This window comes from Limulus polyphemus, unplaced genomic scaffold (genome assembly GCF_000517525.1).
Source record: "Limulus polyphemus unplaced genomic scaffold, Limulus_polyphemus-2.1.2 Scaffold2884, whole genome shotgun sequence".
Taxonomy (NCBI): Eukaryota; Metazoa; Arthropoda; class Merostomata; order Xiphosura; family Limulidae; genus Limulus; species Limulus polyphemus.
The window spans coordinates 25,999-47,123 of NW_013668494.1; the positions used below are offsets into that span (position 1 = coordinate 25,999).

The window sequence follows — 21,125 nt, forward strand, 5'->3', positions numbered from 1 at the left end:
TATATAGTGCTATGCTCTCTCAGTTGACTCTCTTTCTCTGCCTCTCTCAAGCTCAAGCACTCAGAATGCTAAGTAAAATTTAGCTGTTTATTTAAATAGCAAAATAATTTCCTAAGTTTAACAGTTAAAGTAACGTGTTCTTATTTGAATTTTAATTAGACTTTCATAAAGTTTCAGAATGGTTTAGAGAATTAACTATCAAGTGAAGTTGTTATTCTTTGTTTTGTGTTTACTTTTAAGCTTTGATAGACTTTGCTTTACTGAATAAATACTATTTTACTGTAATTTCATAAATTCTAAATTACTTGATATAACAGCTTGAAGGTTGATTTTAATCCTTTATTGGCATGTTCTCTGTTCTGTTTCTGGAGTTTTCATCAGTCTTTTAGAGAGTGTAAAGTCAAAAACAATTCCAAAGGTGAAAGTATCATACTAATTGTTAGTTTATTTATTTTTGAGCTTTGTGCACAAAACTAATTATAAAATGGTTTTATAACCAAATAAGTGACCCAAAATACAAGTTAAAACTATATTGAGAATAGCCTTTAAAAATAATTATTTATCGCCTTTAACGATAAAGTGATATTTGATGATTTAAAAAAAAAGTATGACATCTACGTTAAGTATACAAAAACAACATTCAAAAAATAAGTGTATATTTTATACATTCACTCTTAGAGAATTATCAACTATTTTTCAATACAACCTTTTCTTGAATTTTATTTAATCAACTGTTCTTTACAACTTGATCTATTATTTAAATATTGTTGTTGTTTTCCTTAATTATAAATAGATTTGATTCAGTTACGTTTAAGCTGTTTGTATTATTTAAAATCACGTTTCTACTTTTGGATCTGCACACCTTTTTTCGCTGTAACTTCAAAAGAAAAAAAACATTGAATATTATGGAAGATGCATTTGCACATAACACAACTTTGTAGTTTTTACTTAACTTTGATGAGAAATTATACAGTGCTACCAAAGGTAACATATACTCAAGAATTATGACAAATAATCTAAGTGGTGTCTTGATCGCATTCTTCATATATCATACAAAAAAAACTTACATGATAATGCAGTATAAAATGTTCTTAATACCTAACTATGTTTAATCTTAGGGTATATGTAACATTTGATGTATTTGTTTTTGTTTCTTTTACTCAGACTAGCTGAATTATATAGATATTTTTAAATAGAGCTAGATAGAAGAAACTTTTAAAAAATTTAATTAAATTTTCTAACATGTTTTATTATTTTATTTACTTTGATGTAATGTAAATTGTTGCGGAAAGTACTGTGCTTCTACATCTAAAAAATAAATATAAAATTATTTAGTTCTATTTCATACAATGCCAATTTTATTTAGTATGGTTTTAGTTTTTTAATAAATTAGGTTATACTTATATAATGAAGTATGATAAGCATTTTAAACGAATAGAAATATAATTACAAGTTTGCACGTTTATATGACATAATTATTCATGAGATAATCACAAAATGTTATTTACAAGAGAGAGAGATTATGAAATAAGTTACACTAGAGTGTGTTTATTGTATAAACACATCCAAGAATTGTTTTATTACAGAATTCACTTCTAGAGTAGTTATATTTAAGATATTTTATATGTTTCATACTATTCAGGAGCAATAAATGTTTGATATTATAAAAATGAATAAGAAGTTCTATACTGGAAGTGGAACATAACAATATATATGTTTTATGCGGTGATGTCTTGTATGAGTTTTTCCAAACTTCAGCGAACGTAACAGCAGAGTGAAATCTGTAAAAGATGGCCAGTGGCAGGGTGATGCGAACAATTATTGTCCAACCCCACATACCAAAAAAGTTTAATTCCACTGGACTGGCTTCCACTTTCTGCGTCTGAAAGGTGTAGATTATCCAGAAGGTGATGTTACTAATCATCAAGAATGTTACTACCTGTTTCCCAGGCTTCTGTTTATTGTGTTCGGAGAGATATGTTGACCGACAGACAACATCTGAGATGAATAACGACTGAATTATCACTTGGACCAAAGTTAGACAGCTGTTTATCAAAACTAGAAGGTTAGAAACAGAGAATACAGAAGACACAGATCCTGCTATAATTCCAAAAATAGCATATAAAAACAGCCCAAAGCCTGCAATACCAAGGAGGATGCTACTAAATTCCTCTCTTCTCTCAGGAAAATATCTTAAAGGCCTTACTTGAATAAAACCTGCAATAATTGCGATAATATTGAGTACAAGAAGAACACAAAGCGATATATCTCCTAAGAAAATCGCTAGAATTTTATACTCTTCATGATGGACTAATACAAAAAATACAATCAAGCAGATCAGACAAACTACCAACACTAATAAACCTAAGAATAATCCTTTGCTGGCTCCAACGCAATTCATCCTGGTACGTGTACGTGGACTGGAAGAATCCAAAACTCCATCGTTTTCCTGAGTTTCTACTCTAACGACTGGAGTCTTGCCTATGTTCTGCCACATGACATAAAGAATTGCCGCTCCAATCAGACTGTATTCCACGATGAAAGGGTAAAGAAAAGGAGACGAATGTGATACAATATCACCCATGATGTCAGTTTTCTGGCAGATGTTCGTGTTGTTTCTTTTAGTGCTATTATCTGAAAATTGAAATAATTAGAAAAATTATAAAGAAATTAATGTGGTATTTTCTTGACAGTCATGGAGTATCTTTCTTCAAAAACCAGAATAAAATGTAACCAACAGTAAAGATAAAATGATCCAGTTATAACACATTTTAAAACGACCTTTTGTCCATTATTAACATCTCGTCTAAAGGGTTTTATTAAACAAAAATAATAAAATTTCAGTGAGATATTTGTAATTATAGTATTTTGCATGAAATTATCATTTCATTTTTTTTATGATTCTATAAAAAATGCTATACTCATTCAGTAAAAATGTTTAACTCGACTTAACTCGATACTTAGCCAACTTCTGTTTCTTTTTCTTTTTTGGTTTCTTTAATTTTAAGTTTGCTTCTAGTTAACCACAAAGCTACACGATGGGCTATCTGTGCTCTGCTCACCATGGTTTCTAGCATTATAAGTCCGCAGATATACTGATGTGTCACAGGAGGGCTTAAATTTAAGAATAGCAAAAGTTATTCGTTCTTCACTTTATACATTAAACACAAAGTAAATATTTAGCATGTATGAAACGATACAATAATTTGAACATGATTTTTTTTCATGTTACAGTTAAGTTTTTGTTCATTCAATTAAGCATTATTCGTTACCTTTGATTGGAACGATCAACTCTTCTAGAAGATTTGTCTGCTCACTTTTTATTAGTTCTTCAGAAATTTCGTAAAGAGTTTCTTTGCCCAGCGTTCTTAGCCATACACAAAGGTTTGTAGCAACCATATGCATTAAGCCAAATCTAGCCACTGTCTTGAATTTCTGTATGTTCAGCTGAAAATGAACAACAGGTTTTTATAATTATTAATGGAACAGCACCAGAACACTTTCAATTTTTCTAATATAATTGTGACTTTTAAAATTAAACTGTTGTAAAAACCGAGAAAGTCCAAGAAATGTTAAAAAAGCGTTTAGTGTAATAAGCCACTGATTCTAGTTTAATGATTAACAATGATGACGGATAAATTAATTCACAAAAAAATATTTTAAAACGTATGCTCTATAGCATCATTTATATGTATGCCAAAAAGTTATGAAAAAAGTAATAAGCCTGGTTGTCATTTCTGGTTTTAGTAAATCCACTGATCCATTTAATAAATCTGTTTGTTTTTCATGAAATAATAACATATCGATCAAAATATTAAAAATATTCAAATATTTGAGATTAAACATTTAGTTAAACTGATGAAACATTTATAAAAATCATTATGAAATATTTTTAGCAAATAAATTTTATTTATTTCTTAATAATTCACATAAAATATTCAATGTTATTCACATATAGATATAACATTGTTGTCCATCACAATTCGTCGGCTTTCATACTGTTGACCAGGGCTAAAAGAAGTCGTGGTTCTATAACACTGGTCTCTAAAATATTGAAAAATCTCTTTCAAAACCAGGATATAGAGCTATGAAAATGATTTGTGATTCATAATTGTTTACGGTAGAGATGTCAATTGTTGTCAAGCTACTCTAACTGATAAAGGTTCTTTACTAATTCGTTGCTTGTTAAATATAATAACAATGGCCAGCGATATAAAAGTCTACAATAAATTATGAGAATTGCGTCGGTTAAACATCGTCTACTTACCCTGCAATTCACAAATATAAAATACATTTGGAAGAAGGTGAAGATCATCTGGAAAACAGGATTCACGCCCAAAAGAACACTGTAACATGGGGACGAAACTGGGACCTCGAAGAATTTCCCAAATTCTAGTCCGTTGTAAATCATTGTTCCTAGTCCAAATGCTGGAAACACACATTGGATTATTCTTTAATTTCAAACTTTTGTTTCTTATTAACATCTTCTAATCCACACGTACAGTATGCTTTGTACATTCATTCGCATACTCTATTATGTTTCATTCAAGGTTTTGTTCTGTAACTGCAAAATTTATTTTTCTGACAAGATAGATGTTTTCTAATCACACACACACACACACAAAATTTCTTAAAGAAATATTTAAAATAATATGCAACAGTTTTTTTTTAAATTACAAAAATAACGATATTGGCCAAACGTCAATAAAACCTACGTAAAACAAAAAAAAAGAGATAGAAATCACGAGTGTTTCGAATTTCGTTTATTATGATATGATATAACACATTTTCAAACTGATGTATAGATGTTGACATAAAAGGTATAAATAAACAAATAAACCTTAGCAATTCGAACTGGAATTATGCAAAAAATTATACAGAGGTATAATATTCTGTATTATTTTGTAATCGTATTCTTACACGACTTAGTTTCGATTAAAATAATCTATTCAGTAAATATGAATTATATCACTTGCTACAGGCTAAAACTAGATGTCAGTTTGTAGTAACTGAATTTTAATAATTCCACTAACTTTTACACGAAGTGTAAATTTTATGAACTGTAATAATAAATACTCAAATTTTAAAGTTTTCGCTCTGAAATAAAAGTATTTTATTAATTTTGTGTGTTTGTTGTTAAGCACAAAGCTACACCGGGTTTTTAGCCTTAAGACTTGCCGTTGGGCCACTGTGAGTATTTCATTAAGTAGATTCTCTGTACTAAGTCAAGACGAAAAAAATACAAAATTTAACATTGAAAATTATACAATGCTATAAAATAATTAAAAATAGATCACTATTTAATTCGACGAGCTTCTTTGAAAAAACAACTCAAACTAAAATTGTTTGAAAAATGCACAATAATTACTGTAATCACCTATTGCTCCAATCCTCAAGAACAAGCTCCCGTGGCTTTTTTCACTGTATGAGTTATGGGTATTATGGCTTTTGGGGTCCTCTGTTTCTCGTCTGAGGCCAATTTTCCTTAAACCGTTCATTATAGCGGAGTTCATAATTCTCCCCACGGTGTAGTGTGACTGTTTGGCGTCATGTACGATCTTGTTTACTTGTACAGTTGCATACTTAATGTGTAGCAGACACACAATCAATAGAGACATAATAATAATTCATATTTGTTTCCACGTTCAATGATTAGAAGTATGATCAATAGAAAGAAAGCTTTGTTGTCTAAATTCATAAAAATTTCTACATAATTTTTATTTCTTTTAGGGTTTTTACCTGTACCTCTATGCAGGCAGTTTGGTATTTCTGTTGTTTATCAACATTTACTCTGATATACTAACTGGATGTAGAATTGTAAATTTATTAAAACAATTATATATATATATATATATACATTAATTAAGGTTAATCTATGTAACAATGGTTAATTGTACCGTGTCATCATCCCAGAAAAAAAGCAGTATTCATTGTTTTCATAGTCTAAAGTTAATTCATAAATTATATGATAATTTACGTACACGTTTAATCGCAAGAACACGATAATCTGTCCACAATAGGCATTGCTATCTATCTAATTTCAAGGAAAAACAACTCACCTCGAAATAAAAGAAAGGAACTTCCGAAGTGACGACCTCAGATGTGAATAAAGTGATACAAACGACAACCAGCAGTTGCGCATAAATAGAACTCAGTATGATGAACTGCTGGGTTCTGTATCAACACAAAAGTGCATTGTTATAATTATTCAGAGATTAATAATAAATCATTAGTGATGTTTACATAAAAATAAAGTAATTTAACAGCTATTTATATTTAGTGTGCACAAACACTTATATTTGAAAAACGATAAACTGTATTCGCTGGGCATTTTATTAGATTCCCTCTACACACACAATACTTCAGTTATTTGCACACACAAAAGAAATTGATTATGTGATTTATAAAGTGATTTATTATCTCTATAAATGAATATATTTAGTTATATCGAGATTTGTCTGCGAGACAGTGGATAAGAACAAGGATCTCTGTGACATTCACAGGGGTGTGCTAGTAGGTGCTCATCTAGCAAGAAAATATTTGTTCAATTTATTTTATTTGGTTAGCTATTAAAAGAAATATGGCAGTAAAATCTATCAATAATGGCAGTTAGAAGGATATACGTTAGTCTCAAGGGAAATTGTAACTACCAAATATTGCTAACAGATTGAAGGAAAAAGAAATTGTACAGACTTTCATTGTAAAGCGTAACGGAAGTCTGACTGTAGCTCAGTTAATTGATTCCTCCCACAGAGATCATGATTCAACTGTCTAAACCTTAGCAATTAGAAACAGTAACAGAAGCTGTCATATAGCAGTCAAAAGCCATACTATAATTGTTTTTTATCCCACAAAACAGGGCTTCAGTGCTTTTTTTGAGCACATATTATAAGCAGTTAATGTTTAGAGACAACAGCTGTTGGGTCAAGTTTCAACTATTCTTGGAGAGAAGAACTTGACCTTGATTGTCTTGACCTGAAAGGCTGTTGTGTGTTATTAAGCACAAAGCTACACAGAGGGCTATCTGTGCTCTGCCCACCACGACATACAGCTGCGATAGACACTGGGGGGGGGGGCACCTGAAAGGCAGTTTAATGGATGTTGTGTAGACATTTTTCATGGCAGAGGTTGCTTTCTTTGACTCCTTTAGAAGAGTGAATAAACCCCAAAGCACTCGAACGTTGTCTTTGGTCGTGCCCATTCAAACAATGCTACATTTCCTCCTTGATCAACAAAACACGATGTAGCTATTCTTTGTAATCGTATCGATTGAAATTGGTATGTAGAGTATGAAAACGACATCGAACATCATTTATCACCCCAATCACTGGCTCTCATTTCCGAGTGAGCGCTGTGGGAATACATTTGAGCTTCACATTCGCAATTATAATCATGCAAGCTGAGGTAGCCGTCCTTTGTCGGGATTATGAATTTAAAAAATGTGAGGTAGATATGATAAATAACACAAAAATCCTATCTTTCATACAATTTATTTATAACATAACTTATTATCACATTATTCATTATTACCTCACCAAATGTTGTGGATAAGCTTTAACAACTCAATATGTGTATTCTTAAAACATGGTATACACTGTGCGATGGTCAGGGCGACTTTCTAGGAAGAGATAGCGGCCAAAATAGTGGCGGTAGGGGTGCTTTCAGTTACACGCTTTTAACATACAGCTTTTAATGTTCTCTGACAGTATTTAAAGTGATTAGTTAATTAACAGTCATTGGCTGCAGAGGTGTCTTACGGGCCGAAGTTGAAAGGTCACGGGTCAAAGTAGGAAGTTGGTATAACTCAAGAAATGGTTCTTCATTTCAGCCTTACTGCGGATGTTGGAGTAGAAACTTCAGCTGATTTTATGTATTATTGCAATAGTGGAGGCCATTTTTTCATTTCATTCCCCCCATAGAGAGTGCCAGCGCACTCCCTGAGATATTTAAGACGTTTTTGTGCTCTCACCTCACACTGTGTGTATGCTGTGTTACAGAAAATTTAATAACTTTTTATTGAAAGTACGTGGCACCATCTATGAATCTAGTTAACGTTAACTTACATCAAAAATAATAAATGCTCAATAACAGCAATAATGGGGTTAGAGGGTGATGTGAACCCCCAAATGACATGCCTCTTGTTCCAAACTATCATCCCACAAAGCTTAGTTGAGGTTGGCTCAGTGTCCTAGGAGTAGCTAGATAACAGATAAACAGACAGACACACATATTTTTGTGCTTTATATATATATAGATGCTGATATCTGTGAACCAATTGCAAGCTTCCACTAATGGCTATATAATCGAACAAAACACCTTCAGGCGTAAAAGGAATTTGAATCACCTAAGTTAATACTATTAGCTCGCTAGAAAGTGATCCAACCCGATAATAAGTGTGGGGGTTCTAATAAGAAAGGAAACCAGAGTATAGATATAATAAAGAACTAGTCAGTACATAAACAATATGTGTATGTACATATACAGTCTTCTTATTTGAAACAAATCAAAGGTGCCGTTTAGTTAAATGTTTTGGAAATGAAACAGAAAATATTATTTTTAAACATTATGAACATCAAGTATTTTGTATATTTAGAGTTATAATTATATATATATATATATGTAATAGTTCACAAACTTAAGTTTATAAAAATACAACTGTTTCTGTCAACTATACGCAATGATATAGTAAAACTCAAACACGGACTAAAAATCTCTACCTGGTCTTCTTCTTTCATATGTCATCAGAGATATATATCTTTTTTAAATAACTCATGGAATTTCTCTTTAATAACGTTGAAATGAGACAACGTTATGAATAATGTCATAAAAGAGAAATAAGGTTAAAATTTGAACAGTAAACACTATACGCTATGTGAATTACACCATAAACTTTTAAATAATTAGGTCCTTCTAAAAATGCGATGTCGTCAACGTATTTCAACAGCGTTGTATTTGACGTTTGTAAAAACGGAGATCTGCCAACATTTGAAAGTAATAGCTGAGTAATTTTGTTTCCTTAATACTTCTATTTATTTTTAAATGTTTCTTAGTTGTAAGTCTTGAATATTTACGATACAAAAGTTTGATTGAACTCTGCATTACTTGAAACAAGATTTAGCTCATAATGTAGAAGAAAGTGTGTGTGTGTTTTTTTTTCTTATACCAAAGCCACATCAGGCTACCTGCTGTGTCAATCGAGGCTAATCGAACCCCGATGTTAACTTATCGCTGTCCAACCGGGAGTCACAGTAGAATGAATTTAAATAAAATACTTGAGTAAAAAAAGAGATTGCTGAACATGTGTGTTTTAAAAATATATCTACTTGTAATTTAGATGGTTTGATTGGCAAATATTTAAGAATAAGAAATATATACAGTACTTGTAATTATAAACCAAACTTAACAAACCTTTCATCTTGAAATTCAAGTTTTCAGAAAATTAGATAATATATAAAAAAGTATATCTTTTTTTTTAATAGCTGCAAGACAGAACAGGAAGAGCATGCCATTAATATGAACCGGAAAAAAGATTATCTCGTTAGTTCGGTAGTTCTTCATGGTTGTGCGTTTCAAAACATCCCTCCCTCTCTGTATACATATATATATAGGGTGTATAAAATGAAAGACATACTTGAGCGATCGGTCAGCCACCTTTTAATGTGTAATAGGTTCATACTCTCCTTATCTCATAATGCCCAAGACGGTAAATTTTAATCAAGTATTTTAAATTGTAAAAATCTACTAATATGACAATTTTATCTTGTATTATTTAAATCATTCCAAAGAATAGCACAGTTTATATAAAAGAAAGTACAACAAATTTTGTAAAGGAATTTCACATGTCTGTATAGTCATTTATATCTCTCTTTTTATCTATCTAGTTAAGTACATCTATCTATGTAGAAAGTATATATATATACGTACTAAAACAATATTGGATCAGTTTTCTCACACAAATTAACTGTACTTAACAACTATTTTTGTTGATCAAATGCAATTCTTGCGAAAAAATCACGAATATCGGTGGGAGAAGGTATAGAAGGATTTGTTTCTTTGTTTCACAATTTTCGCACAAAGCTATACAGAGAGCTCTCTAAATAAAGCTTCCACTAATTTTTAACTGGTAGACTAGAGAGAAATGAACCAGTCAATACCAGCCTCCGCCAGTTCTACAATTACTCTAGTTTGATTGAATAATGGAATTTGGTTGTCACTTTCATAGGATACTCTCAGACCTAAATGCAGAGAGCGTTTTTGTGCCAATTACGCGGCTTATCATCTTATATAATTGTGGAACGACATTTACAATAACCATAACTTACCACATTAGTATTTCACACGTTAAATACCTAATCTCAATATTTTCCATCACAAGCTAGGGCTTATGGTCTCTGTTTGTAGATCTATTATCACTGTTAATCCTACACATGCCACCTGTTGTTTGTATTAAAATATATCCTAGTTAATGAACCAGATCTCAAGGACATAAATTACAGTTATGTTTGTTACCCCACGATTTATACTAACTTTTTCTTTCAGCGATCAGCACAATTTTTGTCTTCATCCATTACAAATATTTTAGGAAAACTAAACAATTATTTTAATTTTGGAGCTGTTTACTAACGTTAATGGTAAATATTGACCTTATAGACTTATTGACCAAGATCTTTTCCTGATTTAGAATAAATAAGAAATATCAAACGTATCAGGTCAGTTATGTAGAGGGCAAAGCTTTATAGGTGAAAGTGTTTTTGTGTGTTATGTTTTAATGAGATGCATTAGAGAACAATTAGAAAAGGTGCCAGTGCCATGTGCTGCATCTATTTAGCTGCTTTTATGAGGATAGCGGGACGGCGTGCGTGTGCGTCAGTTCCTAGCAGTAACAAATAAACAAAAAGTTGATTGGGTATGAAACTTTTAAAAATGAGAAAATCAATAAAGTAAGGGTTTTCGCAGCCTCTCTTAAGCATACCCCAAACCCTCTGAAAATTATATTGTGATTAGAGGTAGAGAAGTTGGCAAATCCTTCTTACGGAGAAACAATCGAACACATAGAAACACAATCTGCCTTATAAGATAGGTTTACATGCATATAATAAGAAAACGTAATAACAGCCGCTAAATGTTGACCTTATCGATCACAAAAGTTAATCAACTACTGATTATTAAATACACAGCAATCAGTTTCTTGAAATTAGACATAAAAATATAGGAATACCCAGAATATGTTTATAAAATCAGTTATTTACTTTGAAGTTTACAGGACTTCTTAACACATGTTCTGAAACGGGTTTATACTTGAAAGTGATATTCTCATTTACATATGACTAAAAGTTCTACCTTCGTGTCTGAGATTATAAATTAAGTAATTGTTAGTTTTCCCTAGAAAACTCATTTATTATTAACTATATAAATATATATGCAGTTCAAGTTTAACAATGGCTAAGGTACTATATTGAAAAACACTGTTGATGTGAAAGGGATTTGTAGTCACTATGAGAAAAACCCATACACTGGATAGGTGAAGCGAAGAAAAAGTGTCATTGGCCACTATTCATTTATTTTTATCATAGTGACTACAAAGCATGTTCACACCATTAGTATGTTTGATACTTTTCACTGTGATATGGGTCTAGCTTGGTTAACTTGTATTCAGGGTTACTGACGAGGATTGGAATTCTCCGAAACTAGTATAACCCAATAACACACGTTGATAAAAGTGTAGATTGAACTGGACTTACATTTAACTTAGACTTCGAAATTAAACAATTTTCACAATACTAAATTTATTTATCATATCTGCTATTGTAATGTAAATATATAATGTAAATAAATGAATAGTGGTCAATGATACTTTTGCTTCACTCTACCTCATAGTGAATACAAAGCACATTCACACCAACAGTATAGTCTATATTTTTCACTATAATATAGGTCCAGCTTATCTCTCTTCAGTTAACTCCTGTTCAGGATTACTAACGAGAAGTGGAATTCTCCGAAACTAGTATAACCCAATAACACACGTTGATAAAAGTGTAGATTGATCTGGACCTACATTGAACTTAGACTATGAAATTAAACAATTTTCAGAATACTAAGGTTATTTATTAAGGTATTTTATTGTTACAACATCTCCAACTAGTAATTTCAACTCTTCTTTCTTTATATGAGCATGCTGAAAGCCTTTCTTGTGTATAAAATATTTATTTTAATTAAGATATCTGATTATTAGGTTATTTAAACTAAATACACTCATAGACCGTAGTTAAAAATATTAAGCTACATAACTTAAAATTTACAAATATATTTACATTCACCAAAAAACAAATAAAACCTTACTTGGAAGTATATCTGGGGTCGTGTTGGGGTTTACGGCCGACGTAGTGTAGGCATCGAGATAGAAAAGTTTCACTCGGAATATATACGCCAGATGGTCGTGTTGCTTTTATCAAAGGCATGAGTTACTTCAGTGTATTTAATATAAATATAACGTAGAGGTAGATTAGTACAGAATGCTTAATATCCCTATTTTTACATTAAATTGGTATCCTTCGAGATTTGTCATCTTCATTTCTTCAAAAACCGAGTGTGAGAACTGTAAATAACCAATGAAGTATTTAACCATCCAGAAACATAAATGGACTTCTGAATTACTCGTATCCGTTTGCTCGTTTTTCAAAACGTATTATTGGATGGATTTCTAATAAACAAAGCCTACGTACTGGTTACTCTCACGTAACCTGTACGTAGGCTTTGTTTATTAGAAATCTGATAAGTGAGAGTAACCAGTACGTAGGCTTTGTTTATTAGAAATCTGATAAGTGAGAGTAACCTGTACGTAGGCTTTGTTTATTAGAAATCTGATAACGCTGACGACGCAAGATAACGGTAAACTGAACTCCCTGTTTTCAAAGCGACAAGTGGTGCGGACAGTCAACCTTAAAGTTTTTCACCCTGTTGCTGTAAGTCTTGCTAACAAACCATGGACCCATATGATTCTTCACAGTTGCCAAGTTTTACTTGCCCCCTAGACGGTTGTAGCTGAAACTAACAAGTTATTAAAGTCCTTTGACTTATCTCATATGAAGGGGCTTTTTGAGTTTAATGAAAATCTATCTAGAACTTTATATTGAAATTTTAAAACTACAAAATGATTGTAAGTTTATGTTGTTAATGAGAATTAATACTATTTCATCAAAGCCAATCATGAATGATCACATCCAATATTTCAGTGAAATTGGACAAAAGGAACAAAACTGTGTAATTTTTGGAGAGTAGCAGATTGACCAATCTAATTCTAAAAGCCATTCCTCTGCTAAACAGCTTTGTATAAGATAAGTTCCTTAAACCAATATATCTCCAGATAGAAAGAAAGACTTTCATCTACAATTACATTTTGGAGTTGTTTGAATAATGTTTGACTGTAATTTAAGTGAAATCTGATAAGTGAGAGTAACCAGTACGTAGGCTTTGTTTATTAGAAATCTCATAAGTGAGAGTAACCAGTACGTAGGCTTTGTTTATTAGAAATCTGATAAGTGAGATGGTAGTGATATGCTTCAATCTCTCAAAACTTAGTGCTGATTGAAAGCTTATATAACATGCTTCAGTTATGACATATCATTACAGTAGAATGAGATGGAGATCGTTTCTACAGATGTATGCCCATAAAACCTTTTAACAAAAACGATAGTAATTAAAAATAAGCTGAAAAGAGATTGCAATAGGTGTTTTGTTAAAATTTAGAAGTAATTTTTCTTATTTTGGATTATTCTAATACGCTGAAAAATATTAGCTCAAAATAAAATACTTGTGTTGTTGAAGAATTAAACTCTGAAAACATATACAAAATACATCACTTTTCATTATAATTAATAAATAGGCTGGTACTATCGTTTTCTGATCAAATATTATGTTTACTATCCTGTTAAGTCAAACTATAATAGATGCATAATTATTGTTCTCTTTTATTTCTCTCGACAGAGAAAAATATAAAAAAATAATTGCACAAAACATTGTGGAGCAAATAGCAATTTGAGTATTTTCGATATACATGTGACAACAAACTGAACATTACACAAAAGTGTGTTTGTGTTCTTTTTAGAGTAAAGCCACATCGGGCTATTTGCTGTATCCACAGACGGGAATAAAAACCCTGATTTTAACGTTGTAAGTTCGTAGACTTGCCGCTGTTCCACTGGGAGACTACATAATAGGTGCCAATTTTTGACATCAGATAGAAAAATATTGAATTTTCAATTCACTACACGAGAAGTGTTTGGAATATATTATACCGCAAAGATACGAAACACATAATTTAATTAATGCTAAAAATGTGTTTGTAATGAATCACCTAATATGGTACGTGTGTAACCAGTATGTTAATCAAAATGAAAATCACACTAAAGTATTTACGTCACTTAAAATTGATAAAATGGCCAACGAACACCAAGATATTTACAGTAATATTGTTTAAAATTAAATACATAGCATTATTGAGAGTACGACACTAAAAGTTTATTTGTAACTTCAAAAGGGATAAAACTTGCAAAATATTTGTTTAATGTGAAACAACAAGCCTGAGGTTGATGGTTGAAAGTAATATTTTCGTGAAAGAACACAATAATAAAAATACATTACATATAATACTTTTAAAGTAATTTGAATTGATAGTGTATTTCTGAAAAAAATGAGAACAATGAGTGGTGGCCGTACCATTGACCGTTGATTAATGGACAAAAATATACCACAACGTTAAGTATGTTTATAAAGGGGGATACTAAAACATTAAACCCCTGGACAAACGTTTGTGATATTTCATTTGACATTTTGAACCTACCTATAAAACTGCCAGTTTAGGGTCTCTTAAAGGTATGTTTCACATAATTATCACGCTAACACTTTATGATATCTCACCGTTTAGACCTCCGGTTCATTATAATACCCTCCATATCCTCAGTCATCTCCACCGCCATTTAGTTATCTAGCAAACTGTATAGTTCAGTGAAAATATTAACTCGGGCTGAACGGAAATGTATTTTTCTGTTGATCTGAAAATTCTGACTGAATGGAGCGTTTGGTCGAAGAGTTATCACCGTTTTGTAACGTCACAGCCAATAGAGACATTTGCATCAAAACATGTATACAAGTTACAAATTTTGAATGCACAGTTTTAGTTAACTTTCCTATCCATGTTCTCTATTACCATAAAGCAGTGAGCTAATAAAATAAAGTTATAGACACCTTTTTGAACACTTAATATTGTTTATCATTAGAAAATAATGATGAATATCATAAACCTCAACACTTTAATAAAAGTCTTTGTGTATAAAAACGAGAAAATTCGACATGAGCTCGTAATGAAAAGTGTATTATTCTTTAGAATTAAGACTTTAGAGATTGTATACATACAAAAATACCTTTAAGCCATATTTGATAATATCTGTAACTGCAGTTTTATATATGCTCTAATGACTCTAAAATGGTAACTTTCCAAATGAAAAGAAACAAGTGAGGGACATATTATACTGTTTGAACAATAAACATTATTCACAATATTACTTGAAGTATACCCTTAACAACATAGAACAGTATAGAAACCTCATTTGTGTTGATTTTACAAACGTTTAAATTAACTTAACCATAGCCATAATGTACGTGTGCTGCGTGATATTAATAAAAAAGCATAATAAAAAATGATGTAACTAAAAACAATTGTTGTATGGCTCCAAAGTTCCTCATTAAATCAGGTGAGATAACAAACCTGCTCACTCATCAAAGCATATGTGGCCCCTCCTTATTAGTCTAATAACTAGATCTGCAAATTCGTTATTCCTCAGTCTTGAAATATATTTTGAAACTACTTTGAATTGGAAGGAGGTCACTTATATAATATTTAAAACAATTCACCAACACTGAAGTATCATTTACTGATAATGTTATGTAGAAACGTGTTTCAGTAGCTAACGTATCAGAACACAAAATTATGGAATTAAACAAAATTAGGCCACATGTAAAGTGTCAATACATTTACCTTTGTGTCATGTTCATTGGAATCTTGCCAACAGGGAACATTCCAATAAAATATAGTACGTGAAACATTATAAGCTAGTACACATTTAGCCTAAATATTATAGAGATAGTTTGAACTAGTTGTAAATAAAGTCTGGCAATACACACTATGTTCCAAGTTAAAATTCCATGATGCACTTACCCGATACCGCTCATAAATCTGTTTGGGTAATGTATATTCTAAGCTGACATTCTTTCTTGGATAAAGAGTTTTTGGAAGATTACCTGCCTCAAGTTATACTGAGTTATTCCTAGAGATATATAGTAGAAATATTATTGCTTTTGTATATATATATTGGCTTAATTGAAGATATCGCGTTACATGACAACTTATATCAATATTAACAGCAGCTCAATGATTATGACAGAGTAGATCCTTAACATTTCACTCTATGTTTTCTTCTTCTTCTCAGACACCTTATTCCTTTAACAGCCAGAAACCTCTATCAGGCATTCTATTTCTTATAGAAAACCATTAATAAATATCATTCTCTTCCTGAAGAATAAAAACTGGCCAAATAAAAAGTTGATGCGTTATAAGTTGCATTGCAAAAGCCTAACTTTAAACACTTTTTTCCTATTTGTTGGAAGAGCCAACAAAATTTGAGATTCACACAGTTTTTATATTAGTATATATATATAAAAACAACTGTTCTTGATTCTTTAATCTTGTAATTTATTTAATTGTCGATCAAGCGTACACCCGACCAAATATTCTCATGCACCAATCTTGACATCCTCTAATTCTTAAATTCAGAAACAATATTTCCGAGGGACGACTTTCGCTTGTTATTTAGAACCGAGAAAAGATGTGACAAGAAATGCTATAATTTCTTCCTGTAATTTAAACTCCATTGAAATGTTCCACAATAGCTAAAACCCTCACATTATCAATACAACAAGCGTTTTAGTTTGCTTGAGTAACGTACAGTTAAATTGGTAGTTGGTATTATCATTTGAAAAATCTCATTGCGTTTATAGTTAAATGAAAATAAATTAAGTTAAGATCAAAATCAGCGTATGACCATGATATTTTATACGTAAATTTTGAAAAAAAAAAGACTCATATAGATTTTGTTTATAATGAAATGTCAACAACGTAGCGGCTAACAAGATAAAGTTGGGATATAGTAATCAATAAGCTACCGGTGGCTCAGCACCAAGTCTGAGGGTTTATAAGGCTAAAGATCCAGTTTCGGTACCCACGGTTGGCATTGTGTAGTTTGGCGCTTAAGAACAAGCAAACAGAGTAACAAATACATTACAGATGAGGAAAAGTTCAGAAAGGTAATAAATATCAAAATAAAAAAATCAATTAAGAATCCCATAGCTGATTACCTGTCGTTTCTTCTGATCGCTAGCAACACTTTTGCGAAATGTTGTTCGTTAGCTTCGCCATAATCAGATTATACAACATATCAGATCAAATGCCGAACGTAAATTACAGATATTATAGCAAGTCAGATAGTTTTGCTCTAAATTGTTAATTAGTTTTCTGAGGAACAATCGTTGAACGCGACGTTTTTATGCAAAGTTTCTGCTTTAAAATAATAGATTCGAAAAGTGTTAAGTAGATTTGGAACTAAAACATAAAAAAGAACGACATTCACACAGAGGGCAATATGAGATCTAACGTAAGTTGTTTATCGTTACAAGTTAAGCATTTAATTATTTTATTTTGTAATTATGCTCCCATATTAAATATGTTTTGTCATAGTTGGTAAGCCTAATTATTAACTTTGATTTATTACATACAAATTAATAGGTAATTTTTATCCTGCGTTTTGTCTGCTAATCTGCTACCGTCGTCGAAGAAGACCTGATAAGGATTATTTTTTGTATTGGTTGTGGCCGGGATTCGATTTTGGGTCTTTTTGATCGAAATCTGGTACCTAGATGGACTAACTAGTTGAATGTTTTCGAGAAGTGTATCCAGATTTTGCCAACTTCTATGTTGGGCTGATAGAGTGTGTTATCAGTTATGTGGATGTAAAAGGTTTCTTTTATCTTTATTTTCTCTCAAGTGCAATTTATATCATATTAGTTAAGTATTATTTCATTTAACTGTATGGTGTTCTTCCCTGGTATGGTGGGATATTGCAGATAGATCAGTCGAGTGGATAACGCATTAGACTTCCATAAACGAAATCTAGTATCGAATTTCGACAACTCCCAATTTAGAAAAAAAATTATTTTTCAGGACATCAGTGAAAATGGCAACAGATTAACAACTGAAATGTGGGATAAAACTAATTAATATATATATATATATATATGGAAATATTACCAATTAATAGTTAGGCTTAGGTGATCGTGTAGACTACTAACCATTTCATCGACTGTTACTCAACCGCCACAACCAAACCTTAAGTGCTTAATATTGCATATTAGGTAGGCCTTAAACAATTAAGTCATTGAGTATCATAGAAGGTCACCTGTTTCTTTTTCCGTATATATATATATATTTATTTTCAAACAACTCGCATACGAATCTACTACAATCCGAACAGGCATAAATTAACAAATGGCAGTTAACTCGTTATTTTAGAATTTGAAAATCTCAAGAAAATTGTAGTACTATGAATATACTGAAACCAAATTTCTAAGGTCAGCTTTGGTCATGATATATTTGTCACATTAATTATTACAGCATTAAAGAGGCACTTTATCTTTCTTTCAGAATTGCAATTGAAATGGTAGAAATGCGACAATAGGTTGTACGTAAAACCGAGGTTACATATTTCACGCATGAATGATGTTTGTATATGTAATATCTATCTATATACGATGAGATTCGATAACAAAGTGTTTCTTTTGTTATTATCATAAATAACAATTTCGCTATGACATTGTTTGAAATACTTACTATTCAACACATTCCTCCAACCACTATTTAAGGGACTTCCGTTTCTATACCATGCTCTTTTTACAAATACAGGATGGGTTTCACTTAAGTTAAATTTTATTTGTTTCTTCTGATTTATACAAATGGTTGAGAATGTTATATTAATACGATTTTAAATATGTAAACCATCATTTCACGCGACAACTGATATAAAGGTGAAACGGACTGTATCAGAGCTACATTTCGACGTTATGTAAGTAGTGTGTTTCCACTGCCTACATGTATGTAACTTTCGATGTAATACATTCATACACTCAGATCATAAAAATGTGTCCAGACTGGTGATATAGATTTTCTCAGGCGGGGAAACAAATAGTAGGAGCGACTTGTGACACCAGAACCATCCCAATAATGACCTTCAATAAGTTGTACCTCTGGAGTGGTAACTAAAGTTTGGCACTTTGTAACAGATGAGAATACACTAATACAGAAGACAGCGGCAAAAGCTTTCTATGTGCCCCAGGCAACAGAATGAAATATAATTATGAAGGGTCTCAATATCAAAAAACGACACAGGTTACGTATACACAAGCTGCTTCCATGACATTTTCGTTCAAAAGTTGCATACCTCAAGTACCTAGAGAATGAAACAGGTATTCATGCTATTCCCTACAAACATATACTAGTCTAGTGGCCGGACGCCGTGTTTTTGCATTTCTATGAGATCGGATTGTTCATATGAGGGCTTAGAAACAGTCATCGTTACATACTAGATAGAGAGACAAGGTGTGTTTTGGACGTGACAACCTTACGAAGGAGCCTTTTGTAATAAAACATACGCTCCAGGGCTGTTGTCAAGATGTACAGTCGTCCGACAGAGTATTTCCGGACAGGTAACATAGATTGTTATGATGTAATGAGACTTCGAAATTGTCTTAACATACCACAACCACATTCAACTTCTGTTTTTTCTTTTAGTAAACGAACAATGTTATCAATAATGCATTTTCCTGTAGTATTTATGTTTTACCAATTTTACGAAAAAACAGCTAATGTTATGAAATACAATATCTAAGCTTTGAATCACACTTTTTTTCGTTAATTTCATAAGATACATATCAAAAACTGTTATAAAACTGAAAATTGGGCAACAGGACAACATTATATTTCAAATGTAATTTTGCAGCTAAGATGTAAACTTGAACGTTATTTCTAAGAACTATGGGTGCAAGTAAAGAATAATATGTTAACAACAGTATATCCTGTGATTATAATTCTAAAGTACTTGTCTGCCTTTTGAACTGCTGACTAAGTAATATTGCTTTTAACAATTATATAGTTCGTATAGATTATTTCAGATGTGAGCATGGGAAGAGTTTAAAAATGTCAACGTTTTATAATTGTGCAACTAAGTGAATACACACATATGGACTCTCAAAATGATCTTATTACAGGTGACTAATATTCTTTCATCATATGAAGTTTCTCAAGTGGGACAGACATTTACAGCGCGTTATACAACCGCAAGACGTAGCTTTTAACAAATCATAGTTGACTACGTTAAAGAAGTCTTCTCTTCAATATAAATCTCTCTACGCAAGCATTATGATGAAACATTGTATGTTCACGGTTGACACAAAATTAGATTAGCTGTAGTGATTTGCATAATATTTTGGGATTAATTTTATATACAAATACAACACTTTCGACCGGCACAAATAAATTATTTTATATCACAGCGCTACCTACTGACTGACATAAAGGGCCTGAGCGTGTCTTTATGGTTAAAGTATCGGACTGCGTATCCGAAGTTCTCAGCCCTGGCCGTTTTGCTCATTGTGAACGTAAAAATAATGTGTCTTTCATGTGAACAGACAAATATACTAACTTGAATTCAACTAAAATGTTGTACCAAGGATGCTATTTATATAATACACAAAACAGCTATTTTAAAGTAGGAGGACACTCCAGAAGATTATTTACAATTCAGGACATTTAAGCGTGTAACGATTTTAAAGTCATAATTGCTAATAAGGTGAAAAGTAATACAGAACAGTCTTAGCAGTTATATGCTAGTTGTACATGAAATTTAAGGATCTATCAATTCGGTTAGTCCATAACTAAAGGAATATGAATAAAGAAAACATTATTATTATTATTATGAACAAAATGTTCTCTAAAGTTTTGAAATATTCAGCAAAACAATAAA

General features: G+C 31.5%; 1 protein-coding gene across 1 annotated transcript in view; it reads right to left on the reverse strand.

The window, feature by feature from the left end:
* Positions 1-1,635: 1,635 nt before the first annotated feature.
* Positions 1,636-21,125, reverse strand: part of LOC106468130 (otopetrin-1-like) — a gene marked incomplete at its 3' end in the record, with an annotated part of 29,992 nt that continues 10,502 nt past the window's right edge. The window contains exons 2-6 of the mRNA XM_022396439.1: positions 6,060-6,174; positions 5,378-5,582; positions 4,268-4,428; positions 3,273-3,447; positions 1,636-2,634 (exon numbers count right to left, since the gene is read on the reverse strand). Coding sequence (XP_022252147.1) covers positions 1,636-2,634; positions 3,273-3,447; positions 4,268-4,428; positions 5,378-5,582; positions 6,060-6,174 — 1,655 coding nt within the window. The remainder of the gene's footprint in view (positions 2,635-3,272; positions 3,448-4,267; positions 4,429-5,377; positions 5,583-6,059; positions 6,175-21,125) is intronic.